The sequence below is a fragment of the Silurus aristotelis genome, assembly GCF_946808225.1.
Source record: "Silurus aristotelis genome assembly, chromosome: 3".
In the NCBI taxonomy this organism is placed as follows: domain Eukaryota; kingdom Metazoa; phylum Chordata; class Actinopteri; order Siluriformes; family Siluridae; genus Silurus; species Silurus aristotelis.
Window position 1 is genome coordinate 36,309,422 of NC_139576.1, and position 20,635 is coordinate 36,330,056.

At 43.9% G+C, this 20,635-nt stretch overlaps 1 protein-coding gene across 3 annotated transcripts in view; it reads left to right on the plus strand.

The window, feature by feature from the left end:
- Window positions 1–19,718, plus strand: part of rab3gap1 (RAB3 GTPase activating protein subunit 1) — a 48,310-nt gene extending 28,592 nt beyond the window's left edge. For 2 of the 3 annotated variants that reach the window (XM_083537327.1, XM_083537326.1), the window contains 8 exons: window positions 1,786–1,923; window positions 9,000–9,227; window positions 10,501–10,597; window positions 10,733–10,836; window positions 10,979–11,094; window positions 14,180–14,282; window positions 17,324–17,344; window positions 18,294–19,718. In XM_083537327.1, the coding sequence (XP_083393453.1) occupies window positions 1,786–1,923; window positions 9,000–9,227; window positions 10,501–10,597; window positions 10,733–10,836; window positions 10,979–11,094; window positions 14,180–14,282; window positions 17,324–17,344; window positions 18,294–18,539 (1,053 nt within the window). In that variant the 3' untranslated portion in view covers window positions 18,540–19,718. The remainder of the gene's footprint in view (window positions 1–1,785; window positions 1,924–8,999; window positions 9,228–10,500; window positions 10,598–10,732; window positions 10,837–10,978; window positions 11,095–14,179; window positions 14,283–17,323; window positions 17,345–18,293) is intronic. The other variant, XM_083537328.1, reaches the window with a different exon arrangement.
- Window positions 19,719–20,635: the final 917 nt, after the last annotated feature.

The following is a 20,635-nucleotide window of genomic DNA, read 5'->3' on the forward strand; positions in this document are numbered from 1 at the left end:
CTCGCTCCCTCAACACCCTTTTCTCTTTTCCCTCAGCTCTCTCTTTATTAGATCTGAAGCGCGTCCCTCCTTTTTTTTCCCCTTTAATAATCTCTCTTTTCACTTTTTTTTCTGTTTTTAAAGCTCGTCTTGTTGCATCTTATTTGTCAGCGTCTATTTTTTTTTCTCACTCTAAAGTTCTATTCTTTTCTCTTTTTTTTCTGTCGTCTTTTCCTTCGCTCTGGGTCCCAGTGGGGGCCTGAATGGGCTTTCGGCTTATTAGAACCAGGACGAAGGAAGAGTAGTTTTTCGAGGTCCGAAGCGGTTTCGAGGACTTCCTGCACTTCCTACAAAAGCTTTTCGGAGGTCAAATGTATCGGGACACCCGACGTCTCCGCCCTCATGCGGTTCTTCCTCAAAGTGGGAGGCGTACGATCGGATTAGGATGCAGGAGCAACGAAATGTTCCCTTCGCTCGAACTGTTCCAGCATGACGATGCCCCTGTGCAAATCCCCTGAGCTCCAGGAAGATATGCTTCACATGATTTGGAGTGGGAAGATCTTGAAGCCACTCAATTTCATAGTATCCGCCTTTGGATCTGGTCTTCAGCAGCAAGACTCGAACGTGTTCCATGACAAACAGAGAATGGGTGGGGAAATAGTGCGAGAAAATTGTTGTGTGATGGAGTGAGGGATGAAGTTTGATAATGGAGTGAGGAATTGGGTGGAGAATGGAATGAGGGGTGGTGTGTAGAATGGAGAAAAGACTGAGTGATATGATGGAGAATTTGGTGGAGAACAGCTGAGGAACTATTGAGCAAAGGCTGAATTGGTTGAGGAATGGGATGGAGAATGGAGTGAAGAATAGCATGAAGAATGGAGAAAAGAATAGAGTGAGGAATGGGGTGGAGAATGGGTTGAGGAATAGGGAAAAACCTTCGAGTGAAGAATCTCCTGAAGAATAAAGTTGGGGTTGGTGAATAATGGAGTGAGGAATTGAGTGGAGAATGGGATGAGGAATAAGGTGGAGAACTGGTAAAAAATTGAGTGAGCAGTGAAATGGAGAACAGAATGGAGGAGTGGGATGGACAATAGGTTGGAGATTGGAGTGGAGTGTGGAATAGCGTGAAGAATGGAGAAAATAATAGTGAGAAATGGGGTGGAGAATGGAGTTACACAATGGAAAGTGCAGTGGAGAATGAGGTATAGGTTGGAAATTGGAGTGGAGAGTGGAGTAAGGAATGGAGTGAGAAATGAGATGGACAATGGAGTGGAGAATGTAGTGAGAAAATGAGCGAAAGCAATGGTGAAGAATGTGGTAAGGGATGTGGACTCCAGTGGAATGGAGTAAAGAATGGGAATAGAAATGAGGGTGAGGAAGAAAGTGGCCATGAGCGGCATGTAGGTCTTCAGACATCCATGTGAAACAGAAATACCTGTAATTGGGCCGGCATGCGTGACGAAATATCTAATAAAAGCGAGTTTGTGGTTTCTGTGGAAGCTCATGGTGTCTGGTTTGGTTCCAGTCTCCCTGAAGGTGCAGCTCAGAGGTCATTAATTTAAGCCTGAGACGTGTATCTGGAGGTTCGGCGTGCTGAGGGACAGCAGGATGTAGTAACGAGTCTGTAAAGCTCATCAACTCTGAATCAGAAGACTGACAGTCCCATCAAGCTGAGCTGATCTTCTGCCTGGGAGAAACAAGTCCCATTGTGTGACGTTAGAGGCCTGGACCTCTCCAGGAACTCCGTCCTGGCTGCATCATCGTGTTCGCTAAGACATTGTTGTTTTTTTTTTTCCCTCTTCACAGGAGCCGGCGCCGATGACCGAAGACGTCCTGGAGGAGCAGTCGGAGGTGCTGGCCAAGCTGGGCACGTCGGCCGAGGGAGCCCATCTCCGTGCCCGCATGCAGAGCGCCTGCCTGCTCTCGGACATGGAGTCCTTCAAGGTAACGACCCGGTAGAACACGTACCATCCATAATTCAGCCGAGTTAGGAACGTTTAGGTCTTATTATGGAATAAAAAAACGGCCAAAACACTTATATTTGTCCAAAATCTTTGTTCAACCTTATGTATAGTGAGATGTGTTGGGACACCGGACTTTTCCAGGCATATGTAGCTCTTTAACAAACTGCATGCGGTGGAAGTTCACAGGAGACCTGTGAATCTGCTTTCCATGGGATGGACTGGAAGATCTGCTTTTAGATCTCTAAAAATCTATGGAACACCTTCAGGATGAATTCTTCTCACGCTGACCTGCAACCCCCCCCCCCCCCCACCCCCGAGGCCTACGTAGACTTTATTAACGTGCTCGTGTATTAAGAAAAACCTCACAAATCCAATATCCACTCCAACATCCGGAACATCTTCTCAGAGAAGTGGAGGTTATTATGAGAGCAAATGTGGAACGAGACGTTCAAAAGGATCTTACGGCGTTTATTGTTTTTTAGTTTTTTTTTTTTGTGAGTTAAAGAATATTAATAAATAAAACAGTCCAAAATTAAATATCACAAGAAGAAAAAATCAATAAAAAGAAGGATTTTCGCAAACCAGCGCATTTCCCCCCCCCCCGAGCCGGTGCTGGTGTTCTCACTGCAGGCATAAACAAAGACCTTTAGATGCCGTTGTCTTATTTGCATTGCAAAAACGAGGATAAAATGCTGCAGCAGTATTGTCTTAGGTGAAAAAAAACGAGGAATATGAACACGTCTTATTTAAAAAATATATATATAAATAAAAGCAAACGGTACAATTGATTTATTGTTTTTTCAGTGAGGCTCAATTGTAGGTTGTTAGCAAGCAGAATCTATAAATGGGAACATCTGGATTCTGGGCGTGACTGAGGGAACGTACCATCATGCCGGCTTACGTAATATTACACAGAAGCATGCATCGTAGTGGGAGAAGCCATATGTGGTTCTTCTCCAAACTGTGACCATATATATATATATATATAAAGTACAGACCAAAAGTTTGGACACACCTTCTTATTCAAAGAGTTTTCTTTATTTTCATGACTATGAAAATTGTAGATTCACACTGAAGGCATCAAAACTATGAATGAACAGATGTGGAATTATATATGGAATTATATACATAACAAAAAAGTGTGAAACAACTGAAAAATGTCATATTGTAGGTTCTTCAAAGTAGCCACCTTTTGCTTTGATTACTGCTTTGCACACTCTTGGCATTCTCTTGATGAGCTTCAAGAGGTAGTCACCTGAAATGGTCTTCTAACAGTCTTGAAGGAGTTCCCCGAGAGATGCTTGGCACTTGTTGGCCCTTTTGCCTTCACTCTGCGGTCCAGCTCACCCCTAAACCATCTCGATTGGGTTCAGGTCCGGTGACTGTGGAGGCCAGGTCATCTGGCGCAGCACCCCATCACTCTCCTTCTTGGTCAAATAGCCCCTGATGCCTTCAGTGTGACTCTACAATTTTCAAAGTCATGAAAATAAAGAAAACTCTTTGAATGAGAAGGTGTGTCCAAACTTTTGGTCTGTACTGTATATAAAAAAATTTCATGTCTATTTGACCAAGTACCGTATTTTCCGGACTATAAGCCGCTACTTTTCCCCCCACGCTTTGAACCCCGCGGCTTAAACAACGAAGCGGCTAATTTATGGATTTTTCCTGGGTTTTTCCCGGTTTCACAAGCAAAAATCTGAGCCCCATAACATTAGACCAATGAAATTACAGAACGGGTTCAGATGAACCAATGAAACTCTTTATATTAAATCAGATGCGCTCCCACTGAATCGGGCCGCACCACATCATAAATATGGATGATGTTCCTCTGACGTTTGACCTGCCGCTCACTCGGACTGTCTACAGGAAATGCGAATCATTCGTCATGCTGAAAACAACCGGGCATGAAAACACACTTCACCTGTGTTCTGAGCTGCACGGCATCGAGAGAAAAGATTCACCGATGGTGATTTTTAAACGCACGACGATGCTGAAAGATAAACTCCAGAGAGAAATAGTTGTGAAAGGAAGGAGGAAGACAGTGAACAATGACTTTCTTGGTAGGCTACTGTTTAGATACAAGCCGTGTAACAGACACTGTCTTTCATTAAAGCCTGTGTAAAGTTCATTAGTTTCAGTGTAGGAACCTGCGGCTTATAGACAGGTGCGGCTTATAGACAGGTGCGGCTTATTTCTGTTCAAAATAAACATCTTTGTCAAATTCAGTGGGTGCGGCTTATATAAGGGTACGCTTAATAGTCCGGAAATGACGGTAAATAAATGTGTAAGAGCCGAAATTAAAACCTTTGCGCAACACGCGTTTATTCAGGCCGTCCCTTTCTTTACTCTGATATTAAATAATTATAATAATAAACTCCACCGAACATTAAATTGACTCACTAAATATGTTTTATGGCACCAAGTCTCAAATCAGGCACCGAAATCCGCCCTGGTGCACACATTAAAACCGTCCGTGTGGAAACACAGCAAAAGTTCCGTCGATTTACGCCATTTTCAACACTTAGATTTAAAACATTCACAAGAATATTTAGTCTTCATGCTCTATGTTGAGTTTGGTTTCATGAGTAATAAACACACGTTTAAATAAAGCACCATATTTGTCCATGTTGATTCGAGTATTAAACACTTTGATATTGATATAAAAGTGTTTAAAAAACCTTTGATATTGAAATTTGCAGCAGTCCAGATTTAAAGTGTGGTAAAGTTCAAAGACCAATCTTCATAAAGTCTGGTGAAACATCTCACCAGAAGAATGGAGGAAATGTGGATGTGAGCATGAGTTGGCCTGGAAGATCTTCAGTGGGATGCACTGGAACACTGATTGCACCCCAGGCCTCCTCATCTCACCTCCATCAGGATTTTACTAATGCAATTGTAGCTGTAAAACCTCGAAGTCTCCACAACATCTTCCCAGAAGAGTGGAGGTTAATTATAAAGGGTAAAATACGAACTTGATTAGGAATGCAAAATCCAACTCGGGTGTCCACAAACTTTTGCACCTATATGTGTAAGAACATCTTGCTCTGCGTTTCTTTGTCTCTGCGTTTCTTTGTATCTCCAGCGTTCACGAGGTCGATCTCACCTCTCTGTGTGAACGAACCTTGTAGCTTGGCAACAGACCCACAGGCTCGTCTCAGTCTCAGAGTGAACGTTCTTCTTTTTCAGACCGAGGTCACGTTAACTCTTTCCGAACTAACGTTCTTTCTCCGTGACCGTCTCAGAGATCCAAACACACACACACACACACACACACACACACACACGAGTGGATAAATGTACATACCGCTTTTGTGTGCTTAATTTAATCGCGTGTGATATCTCTGTCACCGCCGAGGATTCGGCTAATTAGCAAAGCGCGAACGTTCGAATTGGATCAGGGAGTTGGCGTAATGAATTAGCGCGTGGGATGCTGAGGTGATTCGAGGTAAGACAATAAGCTGATTAAGCTACATTACGCAAAGTGTGGGGTTTTTTTGGGGGTTTTTTTTGCATCTTTTTCATTCCTGCAATAAAAAAATCTGTCGCAAAAATATTCACCAGGCACCAGGATAAAAAAACAACTCGCGGGATAATTGCTTTTTTTTTTTCTCTCTCTCTCTTTTTTTTTCCCTAAATCGTTTTTATCGTCTCGTCGCTCCGAAGGCCCAAGTCGAGTCGGGAAGCCGCGGCGATAAAACATCGTTCCACATCTCGACACTGACGCGATTGTAAAAGGGCGAGATCAAACATCCGTGTTTTCTTGTTCTGCGTCGGGTCTCGATCTCCAGAGTTCGTCATCTTTCTAAAATAAAAGGAATTCAACGTTGGCGCTTGTAAAAGCTCAGAGCTCGAGGTTTGCTCCCAAGACCCCCCACCCCCCCCATGCAGGACACCTATTCATCTTCGTATGCGCCTTATCCCACCCGCTACATCCTCGCATGTCGGATTTATCCCACAACGCTTTTCTCCGCCGTCCCGGGAGATGAAAAGAAATAAAAAAAAATTCGGAAAGAACAAGAGAAAAGCGTTGGAAGCGCGGCGACGAGTGTGGCCTCGTTTCCTCGTTTTCCCGTATTGTGTCATATTTCAAATTTGGCGGAAAATTTGTATAGGAATTTCAACTGAAGAATTTGGGAACTTTACCAGTAATTTATGGGAATTAATTCCAAATGTGGGGAGACGTGTATAAACCGTGTCGTATACCAACATAAATGTAAACAAACTGATACAGAATTACATTTTTTTTTTTTTTTTTTATTTAATTGTAGCGTAAGTTTGTTGCGTTTTACGTGTACACGCGTGTAATATTTATAGCATTTACGTAAATACTTGCCAAGATAGACAACATTTTAGGTGCAGAATTCAAGGTGTTACATAACGGAGAAATGTGCGGTGCACATAGGGGGCGTGGCCTCAGTATCCCAGGCGCTAATTGTGTCAGGTGCATGTGATTTTGATGAAATGTTTGAAAGACCAAATGTGTTTGTGTTCCCTGTTTCTTTTCGGCTCACCTGCAATTGTGTAAATTCCCGGTTTGTTCTCGTTAATTCCCATACAGGTTTCCACAGAATTTTTGCAGTTCTAATCATATCAACCTCCAGGGGGCGTTAAGCTGACGAGGAAACGCCACCTTCTTTTCCACCCTCCCGTCCTACAAAATGCTCTAATTTCCCCCAATGTTTTTTTTTTCTTCCCCTGTATACTGAACTCTCGGAGGCTGCCGAGGACGACTGCTGCGAGCTCGGCGATTGCACTAAATGGCCCCCTTAGTTGAGGACGGCCTCTAAATTTAGCCACAGCGCCGCTTTTAATTGTGCTTAGCCAAGCATAATTTGGCATTTTGGCTTTAATTGCTGTCTCCCTCCGGCTGGAGAAGGGAGACTCATGGATATGATGAATGGGACGACTGAACAAATGACAGCGCTTTAAACACCCCCTCCCCCCAATCCCCCTCCATCCTCCACCCTCCCCGAGAGCTCTTCACACCATGTGTTCCTCAGTCACTCGGGGGCTCAGTGAGACGAACAGGGTGCGACACACATCTGTTATGTTACCTGGATATGGCCTTGTGATATTCAGTATTGTGGTCTGTTCAAAAGTATTGGTACTTGGAGACCTGAGCCAGCTTCATGAAGATCTGCTTTCCATGGGGTTGGAATAATAGATCTCCTGCTATAAAGCTCAACCTGCTCAAATACATAAATACCGGACTTTACTCCACAAAATCCAGTGGAACTTTTCCCCAGAAGAGCGGATGTTCTCCTAAATCGAGACGTATGCTCTACATGGGTTGGAGCGGAAGATCTCCTGATTAAAAGCTCAGACCTTAACATTATTAGACTGAATTCTCCTGTCCTTAATTACATCAGAACATGTGGAAGGTTGTAGATTAGTGGTTAAGGCATTACATTTTGGGTCGGAAGGTCATAAGGTGAAATCTCAGCACCACCAAACTTCTGGCCCCTTAAATAAGGCCCTGAACTTTAAATTGCTGGATAAGAGCCAGCTAACCCCAAACCAAATGGCGTAAATGTACTTCCAAGAAGAGTGGAGCTTCTCCTAACAGCAGATGGAGGCTAAATATGAAACGATATTTTCACGCCAACCTTACACTTAGGTGTCCCAATACGTTTGATCCCAGCAGGTACCGATCCTCCCGAGTCCGGGAATCATCCTGCGATGGAACGATCCTTGTAGAAATCTTCCTCCTCCTTTCTCTTTCTCCGTTCTCGTCTGATTCCCTCGAGTCTCGGCGGCGCCTCGTTTCTGTAAAACTCGGATCATTATGTCTGGTCGCTCCGTCTCCCGGTAATTATCGAACGCGCAGGACTTCCGCAGACGGGCGGAAAAGGTCACGGCGAAAAAGAAAGTTCGCCGCTGAAATTTGTCAGTCGGCTCATTTACAAAGGCAGCGACTTGACGAGGCAGCGCGCTCGCGGCTTCATCGCCGGGGGAACGTTCACGCGCCGATCTCTCTCTTCACCAATAAAGGAGTAAAATAGATTTATATATGAAAAGATCATATAAAAGATGACTTTTATTTTACATCTATTCCTCCTGTTTGGGTTCAGGTTTACAGGACGCCGCCGTGTCTCTCAATCCGGGTGGGATTGAAGGATCAGAGGCTCTTTATGAACGAAGCATTGATTCCGTTTAACGGCACGATAAAGGGATAAACGATAGCGTCGATCATGATTCATGAGTGGATCCACAATGTGATTCACAGGGAGATCTTTCAACAGCTTCCTTTGTGATCGAATGTAATTTGGAGGAGTTGATCCCAATAGGCTTGAAGTTCTAGAGCAGGAGATCTTCCACTCCAACCCATGTAGAGCAGATCTTCATGGAGCTGGCTTTGTGTACCGACGCATCTATATGGTTATCCCTCCATCAACACTGTCCGTTTGAGGATGCTCCACAGATGCTCAATAGGGTTCAGGTCTGGAGACATGCTGATGGCCATTCCATCACCTACACATCAGAGCAGTTGTCTTCTTGGCGGTGTGTTTGGGGTCGTTATTATGTTGGAAATCTGCCGTTCGGCCCAGTTTCTGAAGGAAGGGCGACATGTTCTGCTTCAGAATGTTGGAATCCATGTTTTCCTCAATGAACCGCATGATGCTGCCACCACCATGCTTCACTGTAGGCACGGTTTTCTTGTTTCTCCTCACCAGGGTGTAGCCACACATTCTGGACATCATCTGAGCCAAACAGGTTTATCTCACGTGCAGCTGTTATCACAGGGTGTACTCACTTTTGTTGCCATAGTATTGCTCCTTGAGAACATATAATATATCTATCTATTTATTTCTAACCATCTATCCAGCCATCCATCCATCCATCCATCCATTATGAGAAAAGGGGTGTGTGTAGTGTGTAGTAACTTAGTAATAATAGAGACTGGGTTTGGGGTGTGAATAGTTTTGCAAAGCGTTCCGAAATAATCCACTGTCCAAGTCAGAACATCAAAAGAGTTTGCACAAGTTATTTTTATGTATATGTATGAATATTTTCTCTCTCTGTGTGCGTGTGTGTGTGTTTGCGAAACTCCCTCAGGGGGCCAATCCCGGCTGTTCCCTGGAGGATTTTGTGCGCTGGTACTCGCCAAGAGACTACGTGGAGGAGGAAGTGAGCGATGAAGCGGGCAGGACGCTGGTTCAGGGATCGCTGAGTGCCAGGATGAAGATCCCGGGCAACATGTGGGTGGAAGCATGGGAGAGCGCCAAGGCCACGCCGGCACGCAGGCAGAGGCGGCTGTTCGATGAAACTAAAGAGGCCGAGAGGGTGCGTAACTTTGGCGGCCCATAAGTTCTGCATTATATTGTGCGTCTCATCATATTATGATGATGAATATGAAATCTGAAATTCGCAGTATTGCGGAAGACGTCTATTTGACAGACTGTGGTGCGAGTGTACATCTGGAGCAGCCGAACAGCATTTTTCTCTTTAAAATGTGTATATAAAGCAGTCCTGCACCATCCCTATTTCTTTCAAGGACTGCGTTTACGTGTGTGTGTGTGTGTGAGAGAGAGAGAAAGGGAATCTGGCTAATTGTTATCTCTTTCTCAAATCCTGCAAACTGCTCCTTCAGACCCAAGGACTCTTTGAAGTCCTGTCCCATCTGCATGCCACCTGCAGGACGGAAAAAGGAAAAGAAAAAAAAGGAAAAGAAATCCGTACCCGCTTGCTGCAGTGATCAAATGCAGGCTCGAGCGAATGTCCCGAGCGAATGCGAGCCTGCAAAGTGGGTCAGGACTCGAAAAAAAAAAAAAAAGAGGAAGCGTGGGCAAGGTGTCCTTTCCCACGCGCCAAGTTGAAGGCGAGTTCAGGAGAACTGCTGCCAGCGTGAAGGTCGTCGTCGCCGCGTGTCCTTCAGCGAGCTCTTTTGGGGAAAGTCGAGGGTTTGAATTCGTTTACGGATTTAATTTCGCCTGTGACGCTTTCCGTGGCGGTCTGGAGTTGCCTCCAGCGGGTCACCGTGACACTTGTATTTTATTATTATATATATTTTTAGACATATAGGTGATTAAAATGGGGATGGGAACACCTCCAAGACCATGCAGAACGGATTAAAGTCAACAATACGATACATTAAAGATACATACCGATGCGATAAGATTCACCACTAACGCGGTTCCGATCCGATTTCGATTCAACGATCCAAAAAAAAAATTAGGACACTTTTATTTCTTCACTTCGGCCAGACAGCAAATCATCAAACTCCAAAAAAAAAACAAATAAAAACAGATGCAATAAAACCAGACGTTCTTTTCCTGTTGTGTCTCCATTAAGACGCAGCTCTACCTCTGCCATGTTAATCTGTATTCCATGTGACTCCCAGGATGCGCCTCGGTCTCCGTAGAGACGAACAGAAATCAATCTACATATCAAACATTGCTCACAAATGATTGGTCGCTTTCCATATAATAAAATTAGAGCACGTTACTGCTAATTATATAGAAATATTGACATTTTTTATTGTCACGAATACAAATGGCAACTTGGCGCCTATATATATCACGTTTAAAATGTGTGTGTTGATCTGTGCGCTGTGTAGGTGCTGCAGTATCTGGCAGTACAGAAACCCTCTGACCTCACGCGACACCTGCTGCCCTGCATCGTCCATGCAGCTCTCCTCAAAGTGAAGGAGGAAGGTGAGTGCGCTCAAGGTGACTCCTGTGAAGTGTTTGCGAGTCCCTCATCATATACATGTCAGAGGGAGCTGGCGACGTTTCAAATAATCACCTTGTTTCTCTTTCAAACAAACACACACACACACACACACACAGAGGCAGTCGAGGACGTCGGCACGGTGCGTAAAATCATCCCGCAGGTCAGCTCTCACGCCAGCAAGCTGCTCCGTCATCCCAATCCCGATCTAAAGAAACTGGAGGTAAGGCGTAATAACGAGTCAGCGCTTCCTTTTTTTTAAAATTTTTTTAATAGAGCACGCATGCACATGCACACGCACACACACACACACACACACACACAATTCGAATGCCAGAGCTAATCTTTGGAATCTTTCTTCGCAGGATGTTATTAACCAGATCACAATGCTGGAGGCCACGGTCGCCCGGGCGCGCTCTCTCAGAGCTAAGTTCGGCCTCGGGAAAGCAGAGCGAGGAGAGGACACCGAGGAACTCGAGCTGTACATATTCTTATTTTTTATATTTTTGGTTCGTGTGTGAGAGATAATCCACGGCTAGGTGAGCGAGAAGCGAATCGGAAGCTCTTGCTCCCGCTGCTGGACCCTTAAGCGCGAGGCCCTTAGCCCCTGATAGCTGTGTAACTGAAATAACTCTGTTTAAGGACTGTCGCTTATCTCGCGGTTTTCTCCCTTCCAGCCAATCAGAATCCACCATTCACACAGAATGGTTCTGTACGTCATACACACTTCTCAATATTGAAGCAAGATATAAAAAAATTGTAGGTTTTCATATATTAGGGTAAAACTTGAAGATTTGGCAACCCCGTACTTCCTATTTATTGCTTACATTTCCTATGGAACGCGTTTGTAGATAATGGGGATGAGGCAGCGTGAATGCTGCCTCAACTGTGAAGAACATAGTTTAAATATACGCAGTAAAACGGTCCCAAAAGCGTAAGTGTAGTCAGTGAGTCTGTGATGTACAGAACCGGTTCTGTTCTGGAGTGTGAGTGTAGGATTCTAGAGTGGATCAGGACTGTCAGCAGTGTTGTGTGCACCACGTTGACCTTGTTTGCTGTAGAAAGGCAAACAGGGTCTTGTCTAATCCTCGTGTGCCGTTTGCAGAGGTTTCGTGTGTTGTGGTATTTTGGGGGCTTTGCTGAAACCTGGCAACCCGTTTTAATGGAAGGTGCTGCTATTGGGTTTGTTTTTTTTTCTCTCACAATGGACATTTTCCCAAAGCAGCTTCACAGAAATGAATTGATTACGAGTATAAATTGTAAATTATTCCCAATAAGTTTATCCAGGAAAACTTTCCCTAGACTTCATGAGGAAGGAAGGATAATACAGAATGTCCATTCGTTCTAGTTAGAGAACTCTGTATATGTTGGTGACCTTTTCGTTATGGTTTAAAAAAAAAAACAAAAAAAACAAAAAAAACTAAAGCTTGTAGCACATCATGGTGTTTTATTTTTTTTCTTAGCTGCAGCTACAATTTTGAGTCAAAATAACAGCGATCAACAGATTACTCCAGAGTCCTGGAACCACAATATCTCCTTTCCAAGAGCAATTTTGTTTCAAAACCCCCGGCAAGAGCTACCAGATAAAACTTATTTAATAGATCCCTGTAGTCGAGCGGAATCCCTTTGAAAGATCGGGGCGAGCAGGTGCTGGAAGGATAGAGATCATTATCGATGCCCAGGTCTGCGTCTCAGAGCGTCAGCGCCATGCGTGTTTGTTCTGCACGAAGCAAGACCCAAAATAGAACTGGCTTAGATGTGTAGGAGGAGGCGACGCGGCCGGTGACCTGCCCGGAACCTTGAAGTCTGGAGAAAGAGCGGCACGTGGTTTTGACGGGTTCAGCCCGGGTCATGTCACACGAAAGGCTCTCCGGCCTCGTTAGATCCCAGGGGCCAGTTGGAGGTTAGAATTAAGATTGGGGGGGGGGGGGGGGGGGGGGTTGGTTGGACAGGAGAAGCTCAACCTGCTCATTAAGGAGAACTTTACAGCTCCCTGGGAGGATGTCGGAGAGAGCGAGTTAGGATGTATGATCTATAGGAGAGGAATTTTAAACACTTCAGAATGTGGTGTTTAAAAAAATAATTACATTTATTTATATATATATATATGTATATATAAATAAATATATATTTAAATTTGAATTTAATAAAAACTGTAATAATTAATTGTAATTATATATATATATAAATATCTTCTTTTTCTTCTTCACAGCGGATCATCCGTCTCCATAACCCTCTGTCCTCTACATCTGCCTCTTTCACACCAACTACCTGCATGTCTTTCCTCACCACATCCATGAACCTCCTCCTTGGTCTTCCTCTTTTCCTCCTTCCTGATGTCTCCATCCTCAGCATTCTCCTACTGATATACCCCATGTCCCTCCTCTGCACATGTCCAAACCATCTCAATCTCGCCTCCCTCACCTTGTCACCAAAACGTCCTACATGCGCTGTCCCTCTAATAAACTCATTTCTAATCCTGTCCATCGTCGTCACTCCCAACGAACATCTCAACATCTTCAGCTCTGCTACCTCCAGCTCCACTTCCTGTCTTTTACTCAATGCCACTGTCTCTAAACCATAGAACATCTCAGGTCTCACCACAGTCCTATAAACTTTCCCTTTCACTCTCACAGATACTCTTCTATCACAAATCACTCCTGTCACTCTTCTCCACCCACTCCACCCTGCCTGCACTCTTTTCTTCACATCTCTAACACACTCTCCATTACTTTGCACTGTTGACCCCAGGTACCTGAACTCCTCCACCTTCTCCAATTCTTTTCCCTGCAACTGCACCCCTTTACTGCCCTCCCGCTCATTCACACACATGTACTCTGTCGTACTCCTACTGACTTTCATTCCTCTTCTCTCCAGCGCATATCTCCACCTCTCCAGGCTCTTCTCCACCTGCTCCCTACTCAAATCACAATATCATCCACAAACCTCATAGTCCATGGAGACTCCTGTCTGACCTCGTCCATCAACCTGTCAATCACCACTGCAAACAGGAAAGGGCTCAGGGCCGATCCTTGATGTAGTCCAACCCTCACCCTGAACCAGACTGTTGTTCCTACTGCACACTTTACTGCTGCCACACTGTCCTCATACATGTCCTGCACCAACCTTACATACTTCTCTGACACACCTGACTTCCTCATACAACACCACAACTCCTCTCTCCACCCTGTTGTACGCTTTCTCTAAATCCACAAACACACAATGCAGCTCCTTCTGATCTTCTCTATACTTCTCCATCAACATCCTCAAAGCAAATAAGGCATCTGTGGTGCTCTTCCTCGGCATAAATATATATATATATAATTTTTTTTTCAAAATATAAATAAATAAAAACACACCAAGCACAATTTCTCTTGAGCTACAGAAGATCTCTTTCCAGCCCAAGTGCAGTTCTAAAGTATATTGTTTTTAATCTAACTACATCTCAGTTCATCTCCAGTCACCTCGCTCTAAACCGTGCTCGGATTTCTCGACACCTGTGTGTTTACCATGTAGAAAAATAACGTTTCCTGTTTCTTCTTGAATGTTTCTCTACTCCCTCTCAGGTTCGTGAGCTCTCTGTTAGAGGAGCCGGAGGTGGGCGTGACCGGAGCGGGGCGGGGCCCGGCAGGCACCATCATCCATAAACTGTTCGTCAACGCGCAGCGGGTAAACGTTCATCTCACACGCGCACACACACACACACACACACACACACACACACACACACACACACTGCCTCTAGAGAACGTTTTCCCGAGTCCTGGATTCGCATGAGACCGTTGCAGCCTCTGGGTCAAGGAAAAAAAAAAACTCAAGCAGCGGTTTATTGATTAGCCGTCTGTAAGGGGCGGAGCTTAATCAGCATGACAGCCTTCTAATGCTACTGATTTGCACCTTGATTCAAGCCGATTGCCTGTTTCTCTTGCAGCTTTTCTTTGCGTTCTGTTGCTTGTGTAAAAAAAAAGTCACACACACTATACGGACAAAAGTTATCTGAGTATAAGATGGATTTGTGTGAGATTCAGTCACTGTAGAAGGATGTGAGGAGGCCTGGGGTGCATTCAGCGTTCACATGCATCCCAAAGGTGTCCAGTAGGGTTGAGATCAGAGCCCAAAACATATCTTCATCTCATGCTGGAACAGGGTTGGGTCTCGTAGTTCAAGTGGAGGGAAAAGAACCACAAGCGAGTGGAAACTTTTCGCTTCAGCTCATAGCTCACAAATAGCATATAGTAAACGATTCTCGAAAAACTACAGTCGGAGAGCGAAGAAAAGAACGAATCGTGCTCTCGCTGTTTAGAGCTGTTCGTCTTAATGAACTAAATGAATGAAAAGCTGATATCTGGGTTTCATTCCGAACGCTTTAATGCGACACAGAGGAGATTTAACACGCTGGACGAGCTGCTCGGTTAAAAACAGAAGAAAAAAAAAGAAAAAACACCCACCCACTCTTTTTTTTATTAAATTCTTTTTTTATTTATTGTTTTTTTTTTTCCGCAAAATAAATACGGAGGGTTTGATTGTTTTTAAGATGAGACCTTCGAGATAATAGTTTTTGTTCCTTCCTTTCTTTCTTTTTTTTGTTTCTTTCCTTCTCCAGGGACAGAGTATAAATACGTTCGCCGTGTTCGATACGCTGGATCAGAGGAATTAATGCTCTCGATTGAATCAAAAGATCTATTAGAACCTTCACCTTTCTAAAAAAAAAAAAAAGAGAGACTTCTATGTCTTTGAACTTTCGGTCAAAAGTATTGGGACACTTTTTTTTTTTTTTTTTTTTTTTTTCTTCCTGTTGTTCCTCTTCAAAGTTGAAGGCATGATGATTTCCCCCACACACAAAAACCTTTGGGATGAATTGGAACGCTGACTGCACCCCGGGTATCCTCAACTCAACCTTCGTTAGAGGAATGGGAACACAAATCTAGTGTAACATCTTCCCAGAAAAAATGGAGGTTGTCCACAAACTTTTAACTACATACTAAAATACTCAGGATTCTCAGCTTGAGCATCTGTTCAGGGTTTCGCATATTTCTTCCGACTTTTTTCAGAAGAATTCATACCACTCCAAGAAATGAAATACATCAGAACAAGCTCTCAGGAGTCGTGAAACTTCTACATGGCAGGTTTTGAAGCGTTTTTATAGACGCTCCAATCCACAAATTCAGCACTTGCTTGTGAGGTTATTTTGTATTAATGTTAAATTGTGGCACTTTAATAAGCATGGACGCTTGAAAGATGAAAAAAGGAAAAGTAAAAGGATTTTCATTTAAATAACGTTTCGCCGAAGCGGTGACATTTATCAGATTAGAGGAGTTTATCGAAGATCTAACATCGAAGATCTAACGGCTGCAAACTTTCGACGCCGTTTGCTCTTCGAGTTTGGATCCTCGAGGAAAATCGGCCTACGAAGATTTCCAGCGTCAAAAAAACCCCCCAAAAAACAACGTAAAGTGTGACGCGTAAAAAACAACACGTCTATTTTTATTTTCTTTTTTCTTCAAGTAAGAACTCTCTGAAATCAAGTTTGTTTGGGCAAACACACTCTCTCTCTCTCTCTCTCGCTCGCTCGCTCGCTCTTCTCTCAATCAGTCTTTTCTTATCCTTTTACTTTTTTTTCGTTCTCCTCTTTTTTTTTCTCTCTCTCTCTTCTCTTTCCCCCGTCTGGAAGATGTATGTGTGAGTGTTAAATTATACCCTGTGTGTTGCCAAGCTGGAAATAGAAAGGCAATAATTATCCCAAGCATCCTCATGTAAATCATGTGAAATCAGGGGATTCAAATGAGGTGAGCTTTCTTGGAAAAGAAAGCGAGATAAACAAAGGAGGAGGGGGGATTGGGTGGGTTGCAGGGAGGAAAAAGAAAGGGGGAGGAGGAGGAGTGTAGCCAGAAGAGAAGAACAAAAGGGAAGAGGCGGAGAGAGATGTTGGACGGGTTTAAAGACGTCGTCAGGGACGAGCCGACAGGAATGACACGGAGCTGCATGCGCGCGTGTCATGTGCGTGTGCGTGTGTGTGTGCGTGTGTGTGTGCGTGTGTGCGTGTGTGTGTGTGTGTGTGTGTGTGTGTGTGTGTGAGCGCATGCATGCATCTGCATCGGACGCATATGCAGAGTTTGAATACCGTATCTGCCTTGGCTGCCACTGTGGAGAGCATGGCATGCGAGAACATTCCTAAAATACACTGGAGATACATACGGACACACACACACAGCACAAAAGTTTGTGGACACCTGAATATAACATTGGTATGTACCTTTTTTTTTTTGAAGAACATCATCTGGGAGGATGTTCCTGTAGATTTGGTGGAGGCCCATAGGGGTTTCAATAGCTCTATAGCAGGAGATCTTGTAATCCACCATCCCCGAATCTTCATGGAACAGGAGCATCATCATGCTAGAACAGGTTTGGGTCTCCTAGTTCCTCCTAGAGTTCCTCCTAGAGTTCCACGGGCATCTCGGCCTTTGTGGTAAAAGTTTGAGGAGGAACCACATAAGTGTGGGGGATGGAGTCAGGTGTCCCAATACTTTTGCCCACAGACTGTATGTAATGTAGACTTTTCAGGTTGTTATGTAATAGAGGACGTGAAAAACATTATTTTTTTTTTTTTTTGTGTGTGTAGTTGTTTGTGTGTTTGATTTTGTTATATTTGTTTATTTGTTTATTTCATTGTTCTCTCTCCTAACACGGCTTGCTTCTCACCTTCTGCCAAGCTGGCTGATTCCAGTGATGAGGTAACCACAAGCAATATCCTCTCTCATCTGCTTCTTCCTGCTTGGATTTCATTATTATTATTTATGAAACTTTTTTTTTTGGGACTGTTTTGGCTACGACGGCGTTCTCTCGTTGCCAAGTCAGGAAAAAACCCCCGCACTGATTTATTGAAGTAATGTACATAATGAGTTATCAGAGGTGTAGGATGTCGGTAATCGGCGCTCGGTGACTCGGAGCCAAAGTGCTGCGCGTTCGCATTCGTCTATTTGAACCGTTTCCTTTTCATTCCTCCAACCCCCCCCAGCCCCATCCATCCATATTCGTCATCTCTCTCCCAGGCACCGTCTAACAACCAGGGTTTTCTCCTGGACGTGGAGGTCAGTGTCTAAAAAGTGCTCCACAAGCCCTCGTGTTTCTCCTCCCGAACTTCACCGTCTTTCCTGGTCTATTAGAAGGAAGGAAAAAAAATTGTCGTCTTTCTTTCTCCTGGCCTTTTTACATCGCCTACACGTCCGTCTTTCTCTTTTCTCCCAGCGAGCCTTCAGACACTGTCTGTTCAGTGTTTCCTTAGCGGCTCTCCACTCCTTCATTATCTTGTGACATCTTCTGGATGCGCTAAGACACTCGCTAATTTGCAATCAGCCCGCTAATTAGTGAGATTTGTTCCTGTACTGGGGAAAAAAAAATTATAAATAAATAAATGTATAAATAAATTAATGACACGACTTTGCTTTAGTTTCTTCTCTAGTTCGAAAAAAATTAATACATTTTTTTTTTTTTTTTTTTAAAGCCGTCCGAGTTCATTTCATTTGCAATTTCGACAGCAAGCATGTTGGACTCATTGAAGTTCATCCTGAAAATAAACAAATTAAATAAAAGAAGCAGCTCGAAAAGTACTTTATCGTTCACAAGTTTGATTTCTGGTTGTCTCGCAACCTGAACGCCGTCTCTCTCTTTCGCTCCACGCAGGCGGCTCTGCTGACGCCGTTAGACGAAGACGCCGGCCGAGGAGCAGGTGGACCGGACGCTCGCAAGCCGACAGGAGGCGGAGTTCCGGATTTCCCACCCCCGGCTGGTCGGGAGATCCTGCTGCGTACGTGCGTCCCGCGCCCGGCGCCGTACTCCAAAGCCCTGCCGCAGCGCCTCTTCTGCGTCCTCATGAGGGAAGAATACCGGCTCGCCGGAGCGTTCTCGTCCGACACGTCGTTCTTCTGAGGAGAACCGCCCGAGGAACCCGAAGGTGAACGCGAAAGTGACCCGGTGGAGATCTTTACCGCACGCATGAACGCAGGTGGGGGGTGGTGGGGGTGGCAGAGGGGTCTGAGGATGCATCAGTACTCTAATTGTTTTTTTTCTATATAAAGATCTAATGAAGAAGAGTTAGTGCCAATTCAATTAGAGGAGCACGATTGGTTTCTTTCAGCCCCGTTCCTTTCTCCATTGGAATACCATTATTACCTCTGATGGATCTTCAAACTCGTTCACTTCTCACTAATATCAGCCTGTCAGTTTTCCCTCCATATTTTTCTTCCATATATCTTCTGAAAAAGCTTTCTAGACGCTGTGTTGGTGTGTAGGAGCTTCTTATCAAATTTGTGGATATGAATATAAAAATATATATAAATGTATATATGTCTACCTCTATATGCACTATATGGACAAAAGTTTGTGGACACCTGACCGTTAAATTGGCATGTGCTTCTTTATGAGCATCCCATTTGCTCTTATTATAACCTTATAACCTTATAACCACTCTTTTTGAAGAGATGTTCCTCTATTTTATGGAGATTTCTGGAGACTCAACCAAAAGTTGTTCAATAGGGGCAGAGCTCTGTAGCAGGAGATCTTCCACATCTTCCATACATGTGAAAGAGCTTCATGGAGCTCTCTTGGTGCACCCGTCATGCAGGAACAGGTTCGGAGTCTCGCAGTTCGAGTGAAGGGAAGAACCTCATACGGGTGGTGGAAAAGTCGGGTGTCCCAATACTTTTGGCCGGATAGTGTATATTAGGGTTGACTGAAACGAGGAGAAAGTCATGGAGTAACTAATAACCAATGTTTCTTGTGAAAAGATAAACCAGGAGGACTTTTTCTTTCTTTCTTTCTTCAGAATGGTTGTGCGTGTTCATCGTTTCTCTGTACGTGTCGCTCGTATTGGACCAATCACACGCTCCGGTTTACGTTAGGACACAAAATATAAAAAACCGCTAATAAACATCACGCAGATAAAGATTAGGTCCACATTTTATTAAAGTGCACAGCTCCGTGTTTTGTTGTCGCTCGATCGGTTGTATGAATTTAATAAACGTTTAGAAAACGTGTAAACGGATATGAACGTGACGTCAGAGTTAAACCTGTTCTACACAATCAAATAAAATATTTTATTGTCCCGAATGAGACAAGGCCTGGACTCAAGTCATTTCACATCATCCTTCTGTTTCTCCTGGTCTATTTATATATACATACATACACACATACACACATACATGGATGGATGGATGGATATCGATTGATTGATATAAAGATGGATTGTGTGGAGAGATGAATACAGATAAAAAGACTGAAATACAGATAGCTATAGATGGGTAGCAGGATGGATAGAAATACATCGGTATGGCTGCTTAGACAGACAGACAGATAGACATAGATAGATAGATAGATAGATAGATAGATAGATAGATAGATAGATAGATAGATAGATAGATAGATAGATAGATAGATGGATAGATGGATAGATAGATGGATGGATGGATATAGGTAAAAGGATATAGACAAACAGACAGATGGATGGATCGATGGATAGATAGATAGACGGATGGATAGATAGACATGGATGGGTGGGTGGGTAGGTAGGTAGGTAGGTAGATAGGTAAATAGATAGATAGACAGACAGACAGACAGACAGACAGACAGACAGACAGACAGACAGACAGACAGACATGGGTGGATGATGGATGGATAAATGGATGCAGATAAAAAGATGGATGGAGAGATGGAAGGAAGGAAGGAAGGAAGGAAGGAAGGAAGGAAGGAAGGAAGGAAGGAAGGAAGGAAGGAAGGAAAGCTAAAGATTTTGTGGAGCAGACTGCAGGAACAGTGCCCTGGTGAACAGTTGTAGGGTTTGTCTGCTTCTTGCTCCTGGAGTCGATCTAAAATAATAACTGATTCTCCAAATGCCAGGAATAATGACACGTTTGGACGCCGTCCTCAGCTCATGCATTATGACAAAAGGACTCTGCACCTGAAGACACAACCTGAAAGTTTCCTTCTCAGCACTTCTTTGGAAGCTCACCCCACCCCCCACCTCTCTC